Genomic DNA, 18,826 nt, shown 5'->3' on the forward strand with positions numbered 1-18,826 from the left:
TCCAAACTGTACAACTTACTCTCATTCCTTCTGTTTTCTATAAATAAAGAATAAACAAAAGAAAGAAGCTACCCTACACTATAACTGTAAGGTAGCCTCCTATTCTTTTAAACACACACAAATTACCTCAACAACCTACGTCACTACCCACATACGTCACAAGTGACTTAACACCGGATTTCCGGCTTTTTACGTCATTTCCGCCTTATACCCTTTAAACTAATTAACTCTACCCCATCTGACGACATCTACTTCCGGCCCAGTTCTCTCCCTACCCTCTACTAGTCACAGAATGCATGAGTGTCTATACTTCTATTTTCTACCTAAAGATCTTTTGCTGCTAGCATAGTTGTAACAGTTAAGCCATATCAAAATAATCTGTTGCAAAAAGTTAGTGTATTTGACAGAAATTAGTGATTAAGATCAGCACAACCTGTTGGTGGCTCACATCAACTAAAATGATAAGTATTAATATAGGACCATTGGGTTCAGGTGTCTCTCATTCAAGGAAACCAACAATGATTATTGAAAACAAATTTTTAATTAGGATTTAAAAATTGAAGAGCATATATGGTACTATTTACAATATTTAACTATGCAAGCTAGAAGTTACAAGTATTTAACATGTGTTTAGTCTGCAGAAGCCTTTATACATAGTCCTGTGACCAGAGCTACAAGTGTGAAACCCTGAGCGAGTATTCTTCCCCTCATCATCAGTTGTGACATTTTCTTGTCACCTTTCTTCATGCTCATCAGCCCAAGAGTCAAACAAGTTGTGGTCAAGAGACAACCTGAATAATGAAAACACAGCAATTCAATATAATATGATCTAGGGCAGCAGTTTCCAAACCTTTTGGTCTGGCGACCCACCACCGCCTTGGAATTTTTTTGCGACCCTCGTATTAAATCATTATAGTAGCCTATAATTATTTTTTTTTTAAAAAAGGTTGGCGGCCTCTTTTATCCTTGCATTTGCCCGTCCTCATAGACTAACTGCCCGTGCGTGGAACGTTTACAGCAAAGCAAGGAGTGAGCCGGTACAGTACAAAGGTGAACTGTACTGATAAATTTTAGTGGCAGTGACCAGGATCCGAACCCACGAAATCGCTGTCTTGGGCCCGAAGTCCACGACGCTACCGACTGAGCCACCGACTCACTAAAGAGATATTTATATTTATTATTTATTTTGTTATTTATTTATTTAGGGGATTTTAAATTATTTATTATGATTTTATCAATATTTATCATGTAGGGCCTATACTGAGAAACGTATTATAACTCAACTAGGTGAACCCGTGCGAATTCGCACGAATAATAAATTAGGATATTATAGCAACGTCGTTAGAAGTTGTGTCGTTGTATCGACGTTGGTCTTGGGCTCGATCGTTGGCTATATGCATTCTAAGTTCTTTTTGCTGTAGGAGTATTTTGCAGGACGGAGCTCATCATGCTAAAAACTTGCGCGTATGGATTAATATCAACCAAATGTTGAGTCAAAATGTGCACGAGTTCAGTGCTGTAAGAGCCATTAGCTTTGTTTAGCATTCTTTCTTCAACAGCGGTTTGACGTCGTAGATATAAATTTGGGCATATATGTGGAATGCTCCCCTTCTGACGGTTGAAAGGTGCCAATTGAGTGATAAATTGTGTCGTGCACCTTATACAGAAAGGCCCTCCACCGTTATGTTCTTCAATTTTAGCTCGAGTGCTGACCATTGCGAGGGCAGAGTTGTACAATCTGTTCTCTTTGTAGTTTCTTCTCAAATGATTTGCTCCATTAAGTAGGCTCTGGATATAATAGCTTTCTCTGTATGGTGGTAGATTAACTTTTCCTTTATGGCAGCAGGATGGAAATCCTTCGCCTCGTGCTCATTGTTCTTCTTTAAAATGTAGCGCACCACATTTCTAACATTTTAATGCCATCTCGCCAAGTGAATGCTGCTGAGTTCTTGTATTTGCCAGTGTAATTTTGTAAGTACACGTTGCCACTAACTGTTCCAGCTCCTCGTCTGGGCTCCTTACGTTTTGCATTGCTTGCCGTATGTTGACTCGCCGTGTCTAACCGGCAATATTTCTTTGTCATCGGGTCCTTAGCATGTTTCAACGAAAATAAAATGTAAAACTTCTCCCGTCGTGTCCTATAGGTAACATTTCTTTGCCGGGTTTCTAATTATTTTTTAAAACATGCAATCTGTTTACATTTTAAAACCAAACAAAACAGCTGGGATTTATTTATTTTTTAACTAATCTACTGTCATCTGTTTCAGAATATAATAACATTCAAATCAATCACAATGTTATCTTTATGGAAGTAACTTTGAGGGCAGCCCACGCCCTTAAAAAGATATATTTAAAAATCTAAAGCCAGTTTGTACATCTACACACCCAGACGAACATTTTGGTATATAATATGTGGGGCTTATTGTTAAAAGCCTTATTGTTCACAAAGTTTCATGTCGCGTATTAAATATATAGATGACAATTGTGAGTATGATGCTAATGAAAATACAATGCTAGTCCAAAACACTATTGTTTGAGAAACTTTAAGGGCGGGTTTCTGATTCAGGTATTAGCGCTAGTCTGAGACTAAAGCTCATTTTAGTACTGGACTAAGAAAAATATCTTTCTGATTCGAGTACTTATAAGTCAGCAACTAATCTTAGTCAAGAACTAGTTTTTAATTCTGAACTAAAGAAATTATGCTTTAGTCCACGGACTAAAACATGCTAGATTATAATCCTGCATAGGGGAAGGATTAATTTTAGTCGTCCACTTTTAACCTAAGCCATTTTTGTGTGTTAAAGTTGAAGGTGATTTGTTTACAACCAAAGTTTAGGCCTAGGCCTAATATTTACAAGTGACTTAGCATATGTGGATTGAATGCTGACTACTACTACTGTATGTGTTTTGGGCATTTTCAACACATATTCTATTTCTGTTTTTAATTTAAGGAGGTTAACCTCACACAAAAATACTTTTTTACAACCCAATTGAGTTAAAGTAAGCCTTCCTGGGAATTTTACTATAAAAACTCAAGTTTAAAAAAGGGGTATAAAAGTATGTTTGATATGTTTACAAAGTTGGTTTATAGTAAATTGTGCATTTCTCAAAAACCCATTCTAACTAAACTACTCTTATATTTTGTAATCATGGCACTAACCTGATCATCTCCAATGATCACGGTCACTTCCCAATAAACTCCCTCGTTCGCGGTAACATGACCATCTCCAAGTCACGTCATTAAGGTTGGTCCAAAAACTAATAGGCTTGGTTGGCCCTTTGCCTATCACGGCAACATTTTAGCGAGTTTCCCTTTAGGGAAGTAGCTATTACCGTAGGTGGCATGGTAAGACCTAGACTCGGGACCGATGTACTTTTTCATTTTGATGTCCCCCAGAGGCCAAAAACACCATTTGTTTAAATTTTTTGTATACGTCCGTACACGCGATAACTTGAGTAATTTTTGTCTGATTTTTGATGAAATTTGGTTTAAAGATGTAAGGCGGGATAAACTTGAATGAGTTCGTGAACCAGCATGATTGGACCATAGGAACAGGGTTTTACGGGGTATGAGCTTAAAAACAAATAATTTAGTACCTATGTCAAAGTGTTTTTGTACAATTATAGGTAAAGGAGAAAATACAAAAATTGTAAATTTAAAATTCCCATGCTACAGTATTCTTATGGAGAATATTGTAAAATGTTGTAGTTTGCTTGTTTATGGATATATTTTGATCAAACTTGGCAAATTTATTTATTTTATACTACGCTGTTAATATTTTACCAAAAAATACACTTTATTAGTTTCCTTGTAGCAGCAAACCTAGGTACTCTTTAAACCTATTGTTATTTAAATAGGTTTAGTTGAAAATCCAAGTCAGACAAATGGAAATTCGCTTAGTCGGCAGGTTTGTTGCAGCGGGTGTATTTAGTTATAGGTCACAAAAACTTTGAAGAAATTTTCTTGGTTGCTATGAGAGCTTTATTAAGTCAACAAAATCCTAATGAAGTAATCAAATCCACACATTAAAATTTCCCAAACAATTAGAGTTCAAAATTCCTAGTTTTAAGTTAAAGACAGTTAAACACCAATCTTGTAAAACAGTAAATATCATAATTGTACAGGAGTACAGCCGTGCCCCTTGCTACCCGATTGGCAGTGGCGGTTCTAGGACCTTGTCAAGGGGGACTTGTGGGCTGTGGAGCACCCCCCAATAAAGCAGGGGGGTCCGGGAGTCGGAAAAATTTGGAATTTTCAAAGTAGTTTGGTGACTTTCTAAAGCCATTGTTAACACCTAAAACTGTGCCCAACTGTCCATAAACTCCCATTTCACCTGTTGTTTGTCATGAGCAAATAGACATTTTAAAAATTAAACTATGACAATTTCATTCATGAATTTTAAAATATAGGCCTACTGTAGACTATGGCCATATCCTCCTAAAAGCCGTTGGGTGACTTTCAACAGCTAGTTTTAACGTCTAGAACTGTGTGCAAAACCTTCCATTTCCCCATTTATTTATCATGAATAAGTTGACATTTTTAAAACTAACTATGAGGAGTGCATCCATAAATCTCAAAACTTATAGTAGGCTACGGCCATATCCTTCTAAAAGCTGTTTACTGACTTTCTAAAGCCATTATATTAATGTTTATATCTGTGTCCAACTGTCCGAAAACCTCCCATTTCACCTGTTATTTGTCTTCATCATGAGTGAAGAAGTAGGTTCTTCTTTAACTATTTTTGTTACTTTTATGATAAAATTATTCAAGAAACTGATAGAAAATAGAATTTAATGAGCATGACAAAAACATAAGTGTATGAATTATAAAAACCAGGAATGAACTGTTAGGTAACCATAGCAACTCATTTAAACAAAACCAAAGTTATACTTTCAGCTGGTTTTCAACAGTATTGAAGCACTCACCACAATGAGCAAGTAGACATTTTAAAAATAAAAATATGACGAACTTGCATTCATGAATTTCAAAACATAGGCCTACTGTAGACTACGAAGCCATATCTCCTAAAAGCCATTTGGTGACTCTATAAAGCAATTTCTAACGACTAGAACTGTGCCCAATTGTCATAAAACCTTCCATTTCACCTGTTATATGCCATGCAAGCAAGTAGACACGTTTTTTAATCTTACGTTTTTCTCTATTTCATAGATCTGTCACAATATGTATAGTATCGAATTCAGTAATAGCATTGACTATATAAACTTTAACACTAGTGTTTATATAGTCAATGGTAATAAGCTACTGGTGCTACCACTGATTGCTGATTAATGCCTGTGTAAAGTTAGTGGCTAGCAGACAATTTGACAACTAACTATGGAACATCAGGAAATCAGCTGTTTCCCCGTCCTCGCTCGGCGCTCACCTTTGCCCTAGCATGTCAAAAGCTGACTGCTGGAAAAATTGGATGATGCCTACAACTTTCCATGGTGTAATATTGTTTTATTAGTTGTGCTATTGTCCACAAAGTTAATCTATGTGGAACTAACTACTCCTGCCATCACTTATTAAGTTTAATAAGAACTAGATTGATGTTTGTTTTAAGACATTGTGTGTTTTAAGGACGAAATGTACGTTTAAATTTATTTTTCCAGGGTCCAAAGCCCCCCCCCCCATTGGAACCGCCACTGCCGATTGGTACTATTCTGGTGCTCACTACACCGTTCCGGTTTCGGTGATGAGTCCCAGTAAAAACAAACACATTTTCAAAGTTTGGTCTCCTCCCGCGACCCATAGTTTGGGAACCGCTGATCTAGGTCATTCTGGCCATTTGATTAAATTAACCATACTATAATATTACATAGCTTTGTTAGGGTACGTACATAACAAGAGTGTCGAGGTAGCACACTAAAATTGTTTTCCCATAATCCAGTGGTTTTATAGTCTTACTTTGCTTTCACTAATAATTAAATGCTTACAAATAAATTTCTCCATTCTTTTCAGCCTTGGGATATGTGACCTCCACAAATAATAATTAGCAAGAATGTAAAGATCAATTTATATGATCACTGTGTTATAAAGAGTCAGACATGCTTAAAGCTCGAACAACAGTTACATCTGATACAACAATCACCAGTGGCGGTTCTAGGACCTTGTCAAGGAGGGGGCTTGGGGGGTGTGTGGACCACCTCCCATTAAAGGAGGGTTGACATGCTTGGGCAAAGGCGAGCGTGACAGTGAGGACAGGGAAACAGCTGATTTCATGTTCCCAGTTGTCAAATTGTCTGCCAGCTACTACCTTACACAGACATCAGCAATCAGCGGTAGCACCAGTAGCCTATTACCATTCACTATATAAACACTAGTGTTTCAGTTTATATAGTCAATTCTATTACTGAATTTGAGACTATACATATTGTGACAGATCTATGAAATGTAGAAAAACGTGAGGTTAAAAAACGTGTCTTCTTGCTTGCATGACATATAAGAGGGGAAATGGGAGGTTTTAGGACAATTGGGCACAGTTCTAGACGTTAAAAATTACTTTATAAAGTCACCAAACGGCTTATAGGAGATATGGCTTCGTAGTCTACAGTTTGTCATAGTTTAATTTTTTAATGTCTACTTTCTCATGACAAATACAAATAACAGATGAAATGGGAGGTTTTTGGACAGTTGGACACGGATATAGACATTAATAATAGCTTTAGAAAGACAGTAAACAGCTTTTAGGATAATATGGCTGTAGCCTACAATATGTTTTGAGATTATGTCATACAGTAGACTCCCTCTTATCCGGACACCTTTTAACTGGACATCGGTTTAACCGGAGTTTTATCAGCACATCCTTTTAACTGGACTAAATCGGCAGGAAGTGGGCGGTACTGAAATGACTGTTAGTGTGGGCAAGAATTGAGACCAGTGATCACGTGTCTAAATACAATACTCTCCTAAATTTAAGTCAAATACTGTATATAGTATGCATTTAAACAGTCGGTTTTAACGAGTTTTTGGGGATGTCGGTTTAACGTAAAAAACTGTTATCCGGACTGGCCTCGGTCCTGAGAAGTCCAGAAAAGAGGGAGTCTACTGTAGTTAGTTTTAAAAATGTCTACTTATTCATGATAAATAAATAGGGAAATGGGAGGTTTTACACACAGTTCTAGACGTTAAAATGCCTTAAGAAAATCACCAACGGCTTTTAGGCGGATATGGCCATAGTCTACAGTGTGTTTTGGAATTCCTGAATGCAATCGTCATGGTTTAGTTTTTAAAATGTCTACTTGCTCATGACAAACAACGGGTGAAATTGGAGTTTATGGACAATTGGGCAGCACAGTTTTAGTTTTAGGTGTTAAAAATGGCTATAGAAATTCACCGAACGGCTTTGAAAATATCAAAGGGGAAGGGAGTACCCCCTTCCTTTAAGCCCCTTCCTTGACAAGGTCTTAGAACCGCCATTGGCTGACTTCTGTAAAAATTTGATGATGCGTACAACTTTCCATAGCGTAATACTGTTTTTTTTGTCGTGCTATTGCCCCACAAAGTTTATCTATGTGGAACTTAATACTCCTGCCATCACTTATTTAGTTAAAAACTATATCGATGTCTGTTTTATGACTTTACGTGTTTTAAGGACAAAATGTATGTTTATATATATTTTTGCAGGGCCCAAGGGGGGCTTTAGCCCCTGTAGCCCCCCCCCCTTGAAACCACCACTGACAAAACTCTCAATGGTTTAAGCCGAAGTGGCTTAAAACAAAATGAGGAAAAAAACACAAAATGTTCACTTTAAAACGGATAAAATATAACAAAAAATTTTATATCAAAATAGATGACAGGGGAATTAAAATATAGTAGAATCAATTGTGTTTTTAGGTTTGAAAGTTAAAAAAAAATAAATGCTTAGAAGATTTACAGATATTAGCAAAGAAGTAAAATGCTGTTTTTTAATGAAATCATTTAGAATCCATCATATTCCCTAATATGAGCAATATGTCTGTTTGTCTGTCTGTCTGTAATATATATCTCGAAATCCAACGGAAGGATTTTGACAAAATTATGGAATTAGGGGCTTATAGCCCTAAAACCATGATTGGCCACAGCCAATACCTCAGGAAAATTTGTATTTCGCTTCACAACTCCTTTGAAAATGTAAAAATTTAACATTGGTAACCAGTAACTATGTAATAGCGTCTCGGAGTCCTGCTGAGAACTGACCATTATCTGCTGCCCTTGCTGTAAGAGATTTTTTCTAGTATATCTGGAGCTAAAATATTTTGTAAAATAGACTTGACAGCAACCAACTATGCGTAAATGAAACAGCACAGGAACTGTTAACTATCAACACTACAAGGGGGCTTTTTCGCTACCGAAAACTGCCGTTCAGTATCACAAGCACAGGTGCGATTTTTCAGTCTATCATGGATAAAATTTTGTATGGTCTTAAAAATATTTACTGTTATTTAGATGACATTTTGCTGATTGGTCAATTGTACTGTGGTTTTTACAATTGTGTAGAGGTAGTGTTGTCTAGATTTCAGCAGTATGGGGTGAGGATTAATGCTGAAAAAAGTGAGTTTTTCACAGAAAGCATAACTTTTCTAGGCCATAAGTTGAGCCCAGAACAAATAGAACCTAGTGATGAACTGACTGAAGCTATCAAAAAGGCGCCTCGACCGACCTATCGACACAGCTGCGCTCGTATTTAGGCCTAATCAATTATTATGGCGGGTTATTACATACTCTCAACCCTGCTACACCCTATGTACAATCTACTCAACAAAGATGTAAAGTAGGACTGGACCAACCGATGTAAAAATTTGTTTGTACAAAGTAAGGAGATGTTACTTACTAATCGAGTGTTGATGCCCTTCAACCCCGATCTTGAAACCATAGTTACAGCAGATGCTAGCCCCTATGGAATTGGTGGATTGTTGTCTCATCGATTGGCCGATGGATCAAAGCGCCCTGTTGCATTCACATCGAGAACTTTAAAGGTACATGAAGTCAAGTATTCCCAAATTGAAAAAGAAGCGTTTTGGCTTTAGTCTTTGTGGTAAAAAAATTCCACACATTTCTTTATAGTAAACACTTTCTGTTAGCAACCGATCAATGTACCCTGATAAAAACCAGGGACCTGGGTCAATGGACCTGATAAATGTATCCCAACTTTGGCAGCAGCTAGAATACAGCAATGGGCGCTGATTTTGTCAGCATAGAGCCTTATTATGCGCGGCCACAGGTGTGGCTTGGGGTAGCAACAGGTGTGGCGAGGCCACTCGTCTGACAGAATTTTTTACAGACATACATTTAGTTTCTCAGAGTGAATAAGTAAAGAAGCTGAACTATTTGTTTTACTTTTACTTAAGCGTCGTAAACGTAGACGAAACAAAAGTATTGAGAGGCAATCCATTACTAAAAGATGTAATCTTTGCTAAACGTAAGACCTTCAGAGGTATTTTTCAGTTTTTATATGATGATTTCAGAGATGACGACAAGATGTATTTTGGTTGTTTCCGGGAGACGAGACGTTCTTTTTATAACCTTTTACGAAGAATATAAGGCGACTTATCCGTATCGCAAAACAAAATGAATAATTTTATTTCAGCTAAGGAGAGCCAGGCACTTACCTCAAATTAAATATTATAATGGTTTTGACTTGATTTAAATAAATAAATAATAATTAAATAAATTATATTAATACAATATCAGCAGCAAAACTTGGCGTTGCCCGGGTCAACATAGTATTCACAATAATGGTATTAATTGAGTAATACAGACATTATCTTGAACTTAACTGATTCGAATGGTCAACATCTCAAATGAAAGCCTTTGTTTTGAGGGGTATTCATATTTTAAGACTAAGACATGTAGAATAACTACAAAAGGAGTTACGGATCATTGAATGCAGATAAAGTGCTTAAATAATCTATATATATAAAGGGTGATTTTTTTAATGGCGCGGTTTTTAAAACTAAATAAAAAATTAAAAACAACCTGCATTGACATAAAAATGCATTTATTTGAACTACAGTGTCATGACATTAACGTTTAAAAATGATTTCTGGCATATGGGCTCCATTCCATTCGCGTAGAAAGCCCAATCGAGAAGTCCAATTTTCAAATACTCTTTCCAGCAGCTGTTGTTGAATTCCGCCAATAACTCGACGAATGTTAGCTTCCAAGTCATTTAAAGTTTCAACACTATCGGGCAATGTTACGGGACTTTTTCGTTCCTCAGCTAAACGAACTTGAAGTGGATTTAGAAAATGTCTGGTTCCAACAAGACGGCGTGACGTGCCACACGACAAATGACACAATTGGCCTCTTGGCAGAAACATTTGGTGAACGTATCATCTCATTTAGAGGTAGTGTCAACTGGCCCCAACGGTCGTGTGATATCAGGCCAACAGACTTCTTTCTGTGGGGATATGTTAAGTCTCAAGTATACACTGACAAGCCACAAACTTTAAATGACTTGGAAGCTAACATTCGTCTAGTTATTGGCCGAATTCAACCACAGCTGCTGGAAAGAGTATTCGAAAATTGGACTTCTCGATTGGGTTCACTCCGCGAACGGAATGGAGCCCTTATGCCAGAAATCATTTTTAAACGTTAATGTCATAACACTGTAGTTCAAATAAATGCATTTTTATGTCAATGCAGGTTGTTTTTCATTTTATTATTTAGTTTTAAAAACCGCACCAATAAAAAAATCACCCTTTATCTATTACTTATTTAATACGCAAGCAGGATTTTTGTGACAATTACTCCTCCGAAACTACTGAACCGATTGTCATGTTTTTGGTGTCATTGGAAAGAGCGTAGCGTGAAGTTGTGCAGGAAACTTTCTTTTTAAGGAAATAATGAGAGAGTGAGGCCCTGGAGCCCTTTAAAGTTTCGTATTTCTCCATAAGCTTAACATTGGAAACAAAAATTGTTATGATACTCCAGCTGTTGTCAGAAATCAAAAGTGAGAAGAAGAGCATAGGTTAATCCTAAACAGTCAATAAGTTTGCTAATATAGTATTATAACAGTTTGCTACAAATATTTACTTAGCAATTGCTCGAATTCGAGCAACAGGGACACTAGTACTTATTTAATACGCAAGCAGGTTTTTTGTGACAATTACTCCTCCGAAGCTACTGAACCGATTGACATGTTTTTGGTGTCATTGGAAAGAGCGTAACGTGAAGTTGTGCAGGAAACCTTCTTTTTAGGGAAATAATTGGAGAGTGAGGCCCTGGGGCCATTTAAAGTTTCGTATTTCTCCATAAGGATAACATGGGAGATAATTTTTATTTACAGAAACCAGAAACATATGTTTGTTACTTGAAAATAGTCAAAGTATACTACATAATAATTGCTGTGTATTATGACTGTTAATGTACACTACATTCAACCAAGGATTGTGTACCTTAAAGTTTACTCATAATGGATCTCACTACTTTATTTTAATGCTTTGAATAGTAAATTTAGTTGAGACTAAGTTACCATGATTTAGAAAACTTTACTATAATAATTAATGTATTTAAAATCACAAATCTTTGACATTATTAATTCTATCATTTCAGCCTCTGGATTGCTTATATAATCAAATAAATAGTAAAGTCTTACCTTAGCAATCCTTATTATGGTTGTCCGAAATTAATTTCAAACCCGTAGATTCATCTTCAGTCGGAAGTTTAGGTAGACCAAATGTTTGTTATAAAATCCACCCGATGGGTTTTGTAGAAATGTTGACATTTAACACGAAGACGCACATTACAATTGACATAAATAATATTCGTAGTTTAGGGATTAGCTTTTCTGCAAGTTTCAAAGCTATGGTTTTCAGTCGGTTTTTTGTTCTTTTTTGTGGTTTCATATTATGTTTAGTAATTTTTTTGTGTGCTAGTATTCTGGTTTCGTTTTGGTCACGTATGGGGAGTGACTGGAAAAATCTTTAAAAAAATAACTACCCTGTAACATACTTGAACTTGAACACTTATTAAATAAATAAATATAATATGCATACAGCTAGAAAATGGCTGGATTGCTTCCCTTCTAAGGCTTTATTATTACTGTATTTAATTTTCAACGTCGAGTCAATATATAACACGATGAATTTGTTTTCTAAATTCATATGTTTTTGCGGGGCATTGAGCCGCACAGGTTCACTAGTAATTATTATTGTTGATTCCTGATTCAGTAGTGTGCTTCATGTACGTCCGATCTTAATAATTAATAGCTCAAAATTAAAGCTGGCATTTTACTGAATGTTCTTTGACCAAAACATATAGGCTAATGTAATCAGAACTGGCGAAATACGGCTTTAATTTAAGTAAGGATTTTAAAAATATATCGGATTTATTTTTTTGGTCGAGTAATACAGTAGATACATGAATGATGATGCTTGGTGGCAAATCTGTTCGTGAATACCTTTCATTTAAGACCAAAATTATGAAAATCGGTCAGTTAGAAGAGCCGAACCAACATGGAAAAGAAAACCAATATTTATTAATATATAGATAATATAATTAATATAATAAAATGTTGAAACAAAAATCAGGACTGAGGCGAGGGCCTCATTACCTTTGGTAATTTTATAGCAGGGGTCCGCTGTGGCCCGCGACTGTGGCCGCGCGTAATAAACACAATATGATAACATGGCCCGCTGGTGGCGCGACAGTCGCGTGGGCTCGCGACTAGTAGCGAGGTTGCGCGACTGGAGTGGCCAGTTGCGGCGACTGTCGTGTGCCTCGCCACCGCAGTCGCGTCGCTTAATAAGCTCCATATGATAACATGGCCTGCTAAAAGTGGCCTTTGAGCAGTCGCGGTCGCACGACACTCGAGTGGCCGTGCATAATAAGGCTCTTATAGTTACGAGTTAACTTATCGCAAAGGTTCAGACATGTGTCATGCCGATGCACTCAGTCGACTTCCATGTGAACATGTTAAGCCTGGCCCTGAACACTGTGTAGCGTTCTTTTCAAGTGATGATGAGTTGCTTGAAAGAGTTGCTCATAACCAACATTCCCATATAGTTTTTACCAACATAGTTTTTATATATTTATATAATCTATCATTGTTAATCTTTTTTGAATATTTATACATTGTTGTTATAGTTATTGATAATTTTGTTTTTTATGTTAGTATTAAATGCATGGCATGAAAGTGAAAGTGTAAGTAAAAGTGAAGTGAAAAGACAAGAAGAAACCTACTGAAGCCATAATATTATAAGTGCATGAACTGCTTCAATGTAAATGGTGTTTAAACTGTATTGAAGCATGTAAATAAAATAAAAATAAAGAGATTAGCCTAGCTACAGTTAATGACCCCATTTGATCAAAAATCCTTGATTTTGCACTCCGTGGTTATTCTAGTCATATGGATGATACTCTAAAACCCTATCTCCTTAGAAGGGCAGAAATTTCAGTTGAACGAAATTGTTTATTGTGGGGGAGGAGAGTAATAATTCCAAGTCCATAATGTAAAGAGACCTTGAACTTGTTACATTGAAGAGCTTAGCTTGTAATTATGATTGGTGGCCCAAGTTAGACCAAAACATAGAAGAAACTATCAAAGAATGTAAGATCTGTCAATCTACCCGTAACACAATTCCACTGGTCCCTTTACAGCATTGGGCGTGGTCTAAGCATTGTTGGCAACGTATTCATATAGACTTCGCCTCGTTCAAAGGGCAAGAGTTTCTCATAGTAGTAGACAGCTACTCAAAATGGTTAAGATGTTTTTTATATGCAGACTTCAGCTAAAACCATAGAAAAACTCTGATCATGTTTTGCCGCGCCTACCTAACACCTTGGTAAGCGATGGAGGTCCACAGCTTACTTCCAGGGAATTCAATGATTTTCTTAAAAGTAATGGGATCCTACATGTAGTCACACCCCCGACCACCCTGCATCAAATGGCTTGGCGGAGAGGGCAGTGCAAACCACAAAAAGTGCCTTTTTGAGACGGCTGCTACAAGATGAAAATCAACAATCAAAACGACCTTTACAACATTGTATTGATAGCTTTCTATTTGCTTACCGCAATACCCCTCACACGGCAACTGGATTAACCCCAGAAGATCTTATCTTTATTTTCAAGCCCAGAACTCGGCTTTGTCTTTTGAAGCCACACTTGGCGACGGAATGTGAGGCGAAACAAATGAAGATTGAATCTGCTGCCAATAAACATAGAGGATCTGAGAGATCATTTCAAGTAGGTCAAAAGGTATTTGTTAAAAGTGTAGGTACGGCAAGAAGAACTAAAATGGCTACCTGGAGTAGTGACCAAAATTATCAGTAATGTGACTTATCTGGTAAAAACGGAAGGTAATGATTGTAGGTTTGTACATGCGGTAAACCTGCCGGCAAATTACTGTAACTCAGAAGAGGAGATCGTCTTACCTGCTAATGAGTATGAAAAAACAACACTGAGAAACACCCCAGAAAAATGTATCAGTTCCCCTCAAGAGGAGTTAAGAAGAAGTAAGAGTAATTCTCCCATCAAGGACACCACTCCAATGGTAACACAAAAAACATTTCAAAGTTCACCTAGCAAGATTTAGGAGTTAGGCCTACCGAATAGTCCAAAAGTTTTACCGGTTTGTCGTTCACAAAGAGAGCGGCGAGAACCAAAAAGATTAGATTTATAATTTGAAGAAATTGATACCCTACCAGGAAGATTTTTATTTTTGTTTGTTAAGTTGGGAGGGAATGTTATAATGTAAAAGAAGTGGTATTATTTTATGTGTAAAAAGTCAAAGTTTTATTTTAATCAATTATATAGTATTACAGTAGGCCTAGTGATTGCAAGAACCATAAGCCACAGCAAGACGTTGAGATTCAAAGAGTTCAACAAGGTCAAAGGAGAGACCATCGGAAGAAAGGAGATAATCTCAGTCTTGGAATGAATACCGGTGAGTTGAGTTAGATGTAATGCTACTCTGGTTTTCTGTCCCCTGTTCCATTCTGTGTTCATTCGGATCCAAGTCTCGGCTACTTTAGAACGGATGGTGTTTTTGGCCTCTGGAGACATCAAAACGAAAAAAAGTCGGTCCCAGGTCCAGGTCTTATCATGAGACCTACGGTAATTAATAGCTTATTCCCTATATGGGAAACTCGCTAAAAATCAATATATCAAAAGAAAATATCATCAATAATAATGAATCTTCCTTTTAACAGGAAAGTAGCCTACTGTTTCCCTCACCTAGAAAACAATAAGTTAGGCCAGTCTATTAAATAACGCAATAACTTACTTACTATCTACACAATAATTGACTGTCCAATTCTAAACTATTAACTTAGTGATGAAAAAATCTTGATAACTTAGGGTGTGTTGCTAGCCTTGTAGTTAGCGTCTTAGATTTTATTGCAGGAGGGACAAGTTCAATTCCCGGCACATCCACAACACATATGGGTTTGGACCCATTTTCTTAAAAAGCCTTTAAGTGCTTTCTCCTATGTAACCCTAAAATAAATGCCGCTGGCTTCAACATCAAGGAAAAAAGTTAGTGAGTGTCAATTTATATACCGATACATGTTACCAACCTGATAACTCAACTTTTATTAAGTGATTGAAGTCCCTGCAGACACCCTAACTTATAGAATTTTTTATTTAATTACATTCGTTCATAGTTTTTCCATGACAAATGAGTTAGGTATGGAATTCAAATAAGCTATAAATGATTGGTAATTATCGCCAGCTGTATAACACGCATTGTATTTTCTTACTGTGGATTAGCCATTCCATTGGCTAAAAAATTAATAACTTTGCAAAAATTTAATATCTAACTCCATCATTAAGTTATCGATTGTTACAAACAATTGAAAGTTCGGTTTTTGGTTAAAAAATGTTTGGTTATCGATTGCCATCCATGTAAATTACCCCCTTAATAATTCAAAAAGGGGGTGGTAGCGGGATGGTGATGGTTTCATTGAATTTCTTACCCTAAAAATATCTAACCTAGGTGGGGGGTGTGTACACATAATTTTAGTCCCCTAACATATTTGCAACATACCAACTCCCAGAGCCATATATAGGCCTGGCATATACATTACCATAAGTCATAAGAGGGGGTTTTGGAGGATGGCGATTGTTCCATTGAACTTCTCGCCCCAAAAATAGGAGGGGACACATATTACATACATACATACATGATACATGATCTCTCCGTCCGTAGTCCTTTGCCTTAAGGTATTGGACAGGTCAGGGCTAATACAACGAATAACCAATCTTAATACTAGTTTTTGTCACCGTTAAGGTAACTGTCTATGTCATGAAAACTTAACTCCACTAGATATTTTTTCAATTCTAATTTGAATTTTGTTTTGCTTATTTTCAGTCCCCAAACATCTTTGCAACATACCAACTCCCCAGATCCATATAAGTTCCTTGTAGGAAAAGGGCAGTTTTGTCCCCTAACGGGAGAAGTGGGCAAGATAAGTTACAATGGTACAAAAATGGTGTATTTGTGTTGAGGAAAATATAACTAGGCTAAGTTAATCCAACAAAATAAAATGTTTATTAGGGTGGGCAGTCCCCCTTGTAAAATAAGTAAAAGAGGGGGTTTCGAGGCAGCGATGGTTCCATTGAATTGCCTTACGCACCCCAAAAATAGGGTGTAAGTCTTACCCCAAAAACAGGGGAAATACAAGGATTAGGGAGAAACTCCCTGCCACACTTACACTACTTACACCTACCATTAACCCTCGAGCAGGCGCTTGCAGAGTTTTCCTCAGCAATTGTAGTTTTTGTTAATATGAATAACTTATGCATAATGGGTGTTGGCAGCAGTTGTGTCCGGCTCTAACTTACACTTCACACACCTTATCCTGGGAATGCCCCTAAGCTATTTTTACCCCCGAATTCCTCCTCATTTTGTTGTCAGTTGCAATTCAGTGACGCGATGTTAGTTTGCGGAGATTTACTCTGCGTGCGCGATATCGCATACCTAAGTCCTTAGCGCAGGGTTTTTTCCTCATGCACTATTGTCAAACTGTGTGTACCTATATTTTATACAAAAAAAATTATAAACATGTTTAAACGTATTAAGTTATTTCATTTATAATTATTATCAAATACGGTATAAGTTATTTTGCATGTATATGTATAATTGTATTATTGCGGAACAAAACTCCGCACGCGTAACGTGACATAGGTACCTTTATACTAGAAATTTGCTCAATATGATTATTTGAAATATTACTCATATAATGTTAAACCAAAAATAATGTTATAACTTATTAACAAAGAAATTAGGTTTCTGATTAGGTTAGGCCTATTCAACATTTATATATAATATTTTGTTACCTATAACAACAAGAAAATGGGTAAAATTTATGCTATTTAGTGTTGCGGAATAAAACTCTGCATGCCCACCCCTGTTTTAGGCTACTGGTGAAGCACCTCCTCGAGAGTTAAATGGATAGGCCTAGGCCTACTTTATGTTAACTTAAATATTTAAATTACAATGGCGTTGGCAATCGAAGTTTTTTATTTGGGGCAAATGATTCATTGCTTAATGGAGTAGGCCTACTGTAGTCACTCTGAAAGTCAAGAAAATAAGCTAGGCCTAAGTTTAAGTTAGCCTACATTATTAACACAAGAAATAGGCTAACTTAGGCATTTTTTTAATTTAAGTTAATTAAAACTTACACAATAATTAATAAATGATAAAAGAACTTTGATATCCAACTCCACCATGATTAGGCTACCTAACTTATATAGGTTTATTTGAAAATATAAGTTAGGCTATACTGTTACAATCGATCATTATGAAATTGGTTTTTGGCTAGGCTATGTTTGGTTATCGATATTAGGGTTTGTTTAATAATAACTTAATCTATAATTATCTAGGTTATTTTCGATAATAAGCAGTCAAAAAGTTAGTTAATAGGCTAAGTTAGTTAGTCTTAGTAAATTTGGCTTGGCTAATGCATTTGTAATGTTGATCTAGCTAAATAAATGAGTTATTGAGCTATAAATAGGCCTATCAAGTTTTGCGATTGTTATTTTTATCTACGTTAGTAGAATAAATAATTAAGTTTTTAGCCTAGGTATTTTTTTGTTAGTACAATGGAAAAGTCTAGATTTTACCTATGGGCACCAAAGGGTTTTCTTTGAATTTCCTCATAAACTTTTCTGATCCAGTTTCATCATTGAAGGCAGAAAGATCGGGTAAACCAACTTCTTTTCTTGTTTGAAGCCAATTAAACTCGAAATTTTCATCATCAGTAGGGTTATTTGACGTCATCCTTAACCTTATTAAAGACTCTACAGTATTTTTATTTTTAAGTTTTAACAAACTGAACCTATCTTAAGGTCAAGTGTTGTTGTATAATCAATGATACGAGAGGTCGTCCAGTGGTCGAAACTCGACCAAAAATATGTAATGTACTCACTTAACTATTTTCACCCCACACTGTAAATAAAACATGTGATTGGAGTTTCCTCCATTTGTTTTGATTTTCTGTTTATATTTCGTTGTTATTTCGTAACCAGCATAGCAACGCATAAGATCCATGTTAATTTTTTACAACTTTTAAACTTATTTTTTGTGCTTATCTTTGAGCCTATTTAAATTTATAAAGGGATTCTGCACACCTACAGGAAAATAGCTTTCCAACGGTATGCGTAGATTTTCCCTACGATGCACACGAGCTGAGAAAAAAGGTTTTAAAGAAACATGCTTGCCTATTAATATATAGATTAATAGATAACTGAAACTGACAGCAAAAAGCAGTGACAGCTACTCTACTGAAAGCTTCCTTGAATTTTGTTGTGTTGTAGGTTGTAACTGTAACTTGTAACTTGTAAGTGTTGACCGGTGGGGCACACGGGAGGGACGATGGCTAGTGTCAGCGTTCGCCGCTAAG

The 18,826-nt window shown here is 36.4% G+C and overlaps 1 protein-coding gene across 1 annotated transcript; it reads right to left on the reverse strand.

Moving 5' to 3' along the window:
• Positions 1-519: 519 nt before the first annotated feature.
• LOC128983332 (HIG1 domain family member 2A, mitochondrial) lies at positions 520-18,273 on the reverse strand. The gene is made up of 2 exons (XM_054402582.1): positions 18,048-18,273; positions 520-791 (listed from the first exon to the last, which is right to left on the reverse strand). The coding sequence occupies exons 1-2, from the start codon at positions 18,202-18,204 to the stop codon at positions 631-633; spliced, it is 318 nt and encodes a 105-aa protein (XP_054258557.1). The 5' UTR covers positions 18,205-18,273; the 3' UTR covers positions 520-630.
• Between the last annotated feature and the right edge of the window lie 553 nt (positions 18,274-18,826).

This window comes from Macrosteles quadrilineatus, unplaced genomic scaffold (genome assembly GCF_028750875.1).
Source record: "Macrosteles quadrilineatus isolate MER2022 unplaced genomic scaffold, UCM_ALF_1.0 Scaffold_1__1_contigs__length_201487025, whole genome shotgun sequence".
Lineage (NCBI taxonomy): Eukaryota > Metazoa > Arthropoda > Insecta > Hemiptera > Cicadellidae > Macrosteles > Macrosteles quadrilineatus.

Bases quoted from the DNA above. Each gene is read 5' to 3' on its own strand.
- LOC128983332 (XM_054402582.1), bottom strand. From the start codon at position 18,204: ATGACGTCAAATAACCCTACTGATGATGAAAATTTCGAGTTTAATTGG. The intron at 792-18,047 runs GTAAAATCTAGA...TTCATTATTCAG, and splicing joins AAACCCTTTGGTGCCCATAG to GTTGTCTCTTGACCACAACT.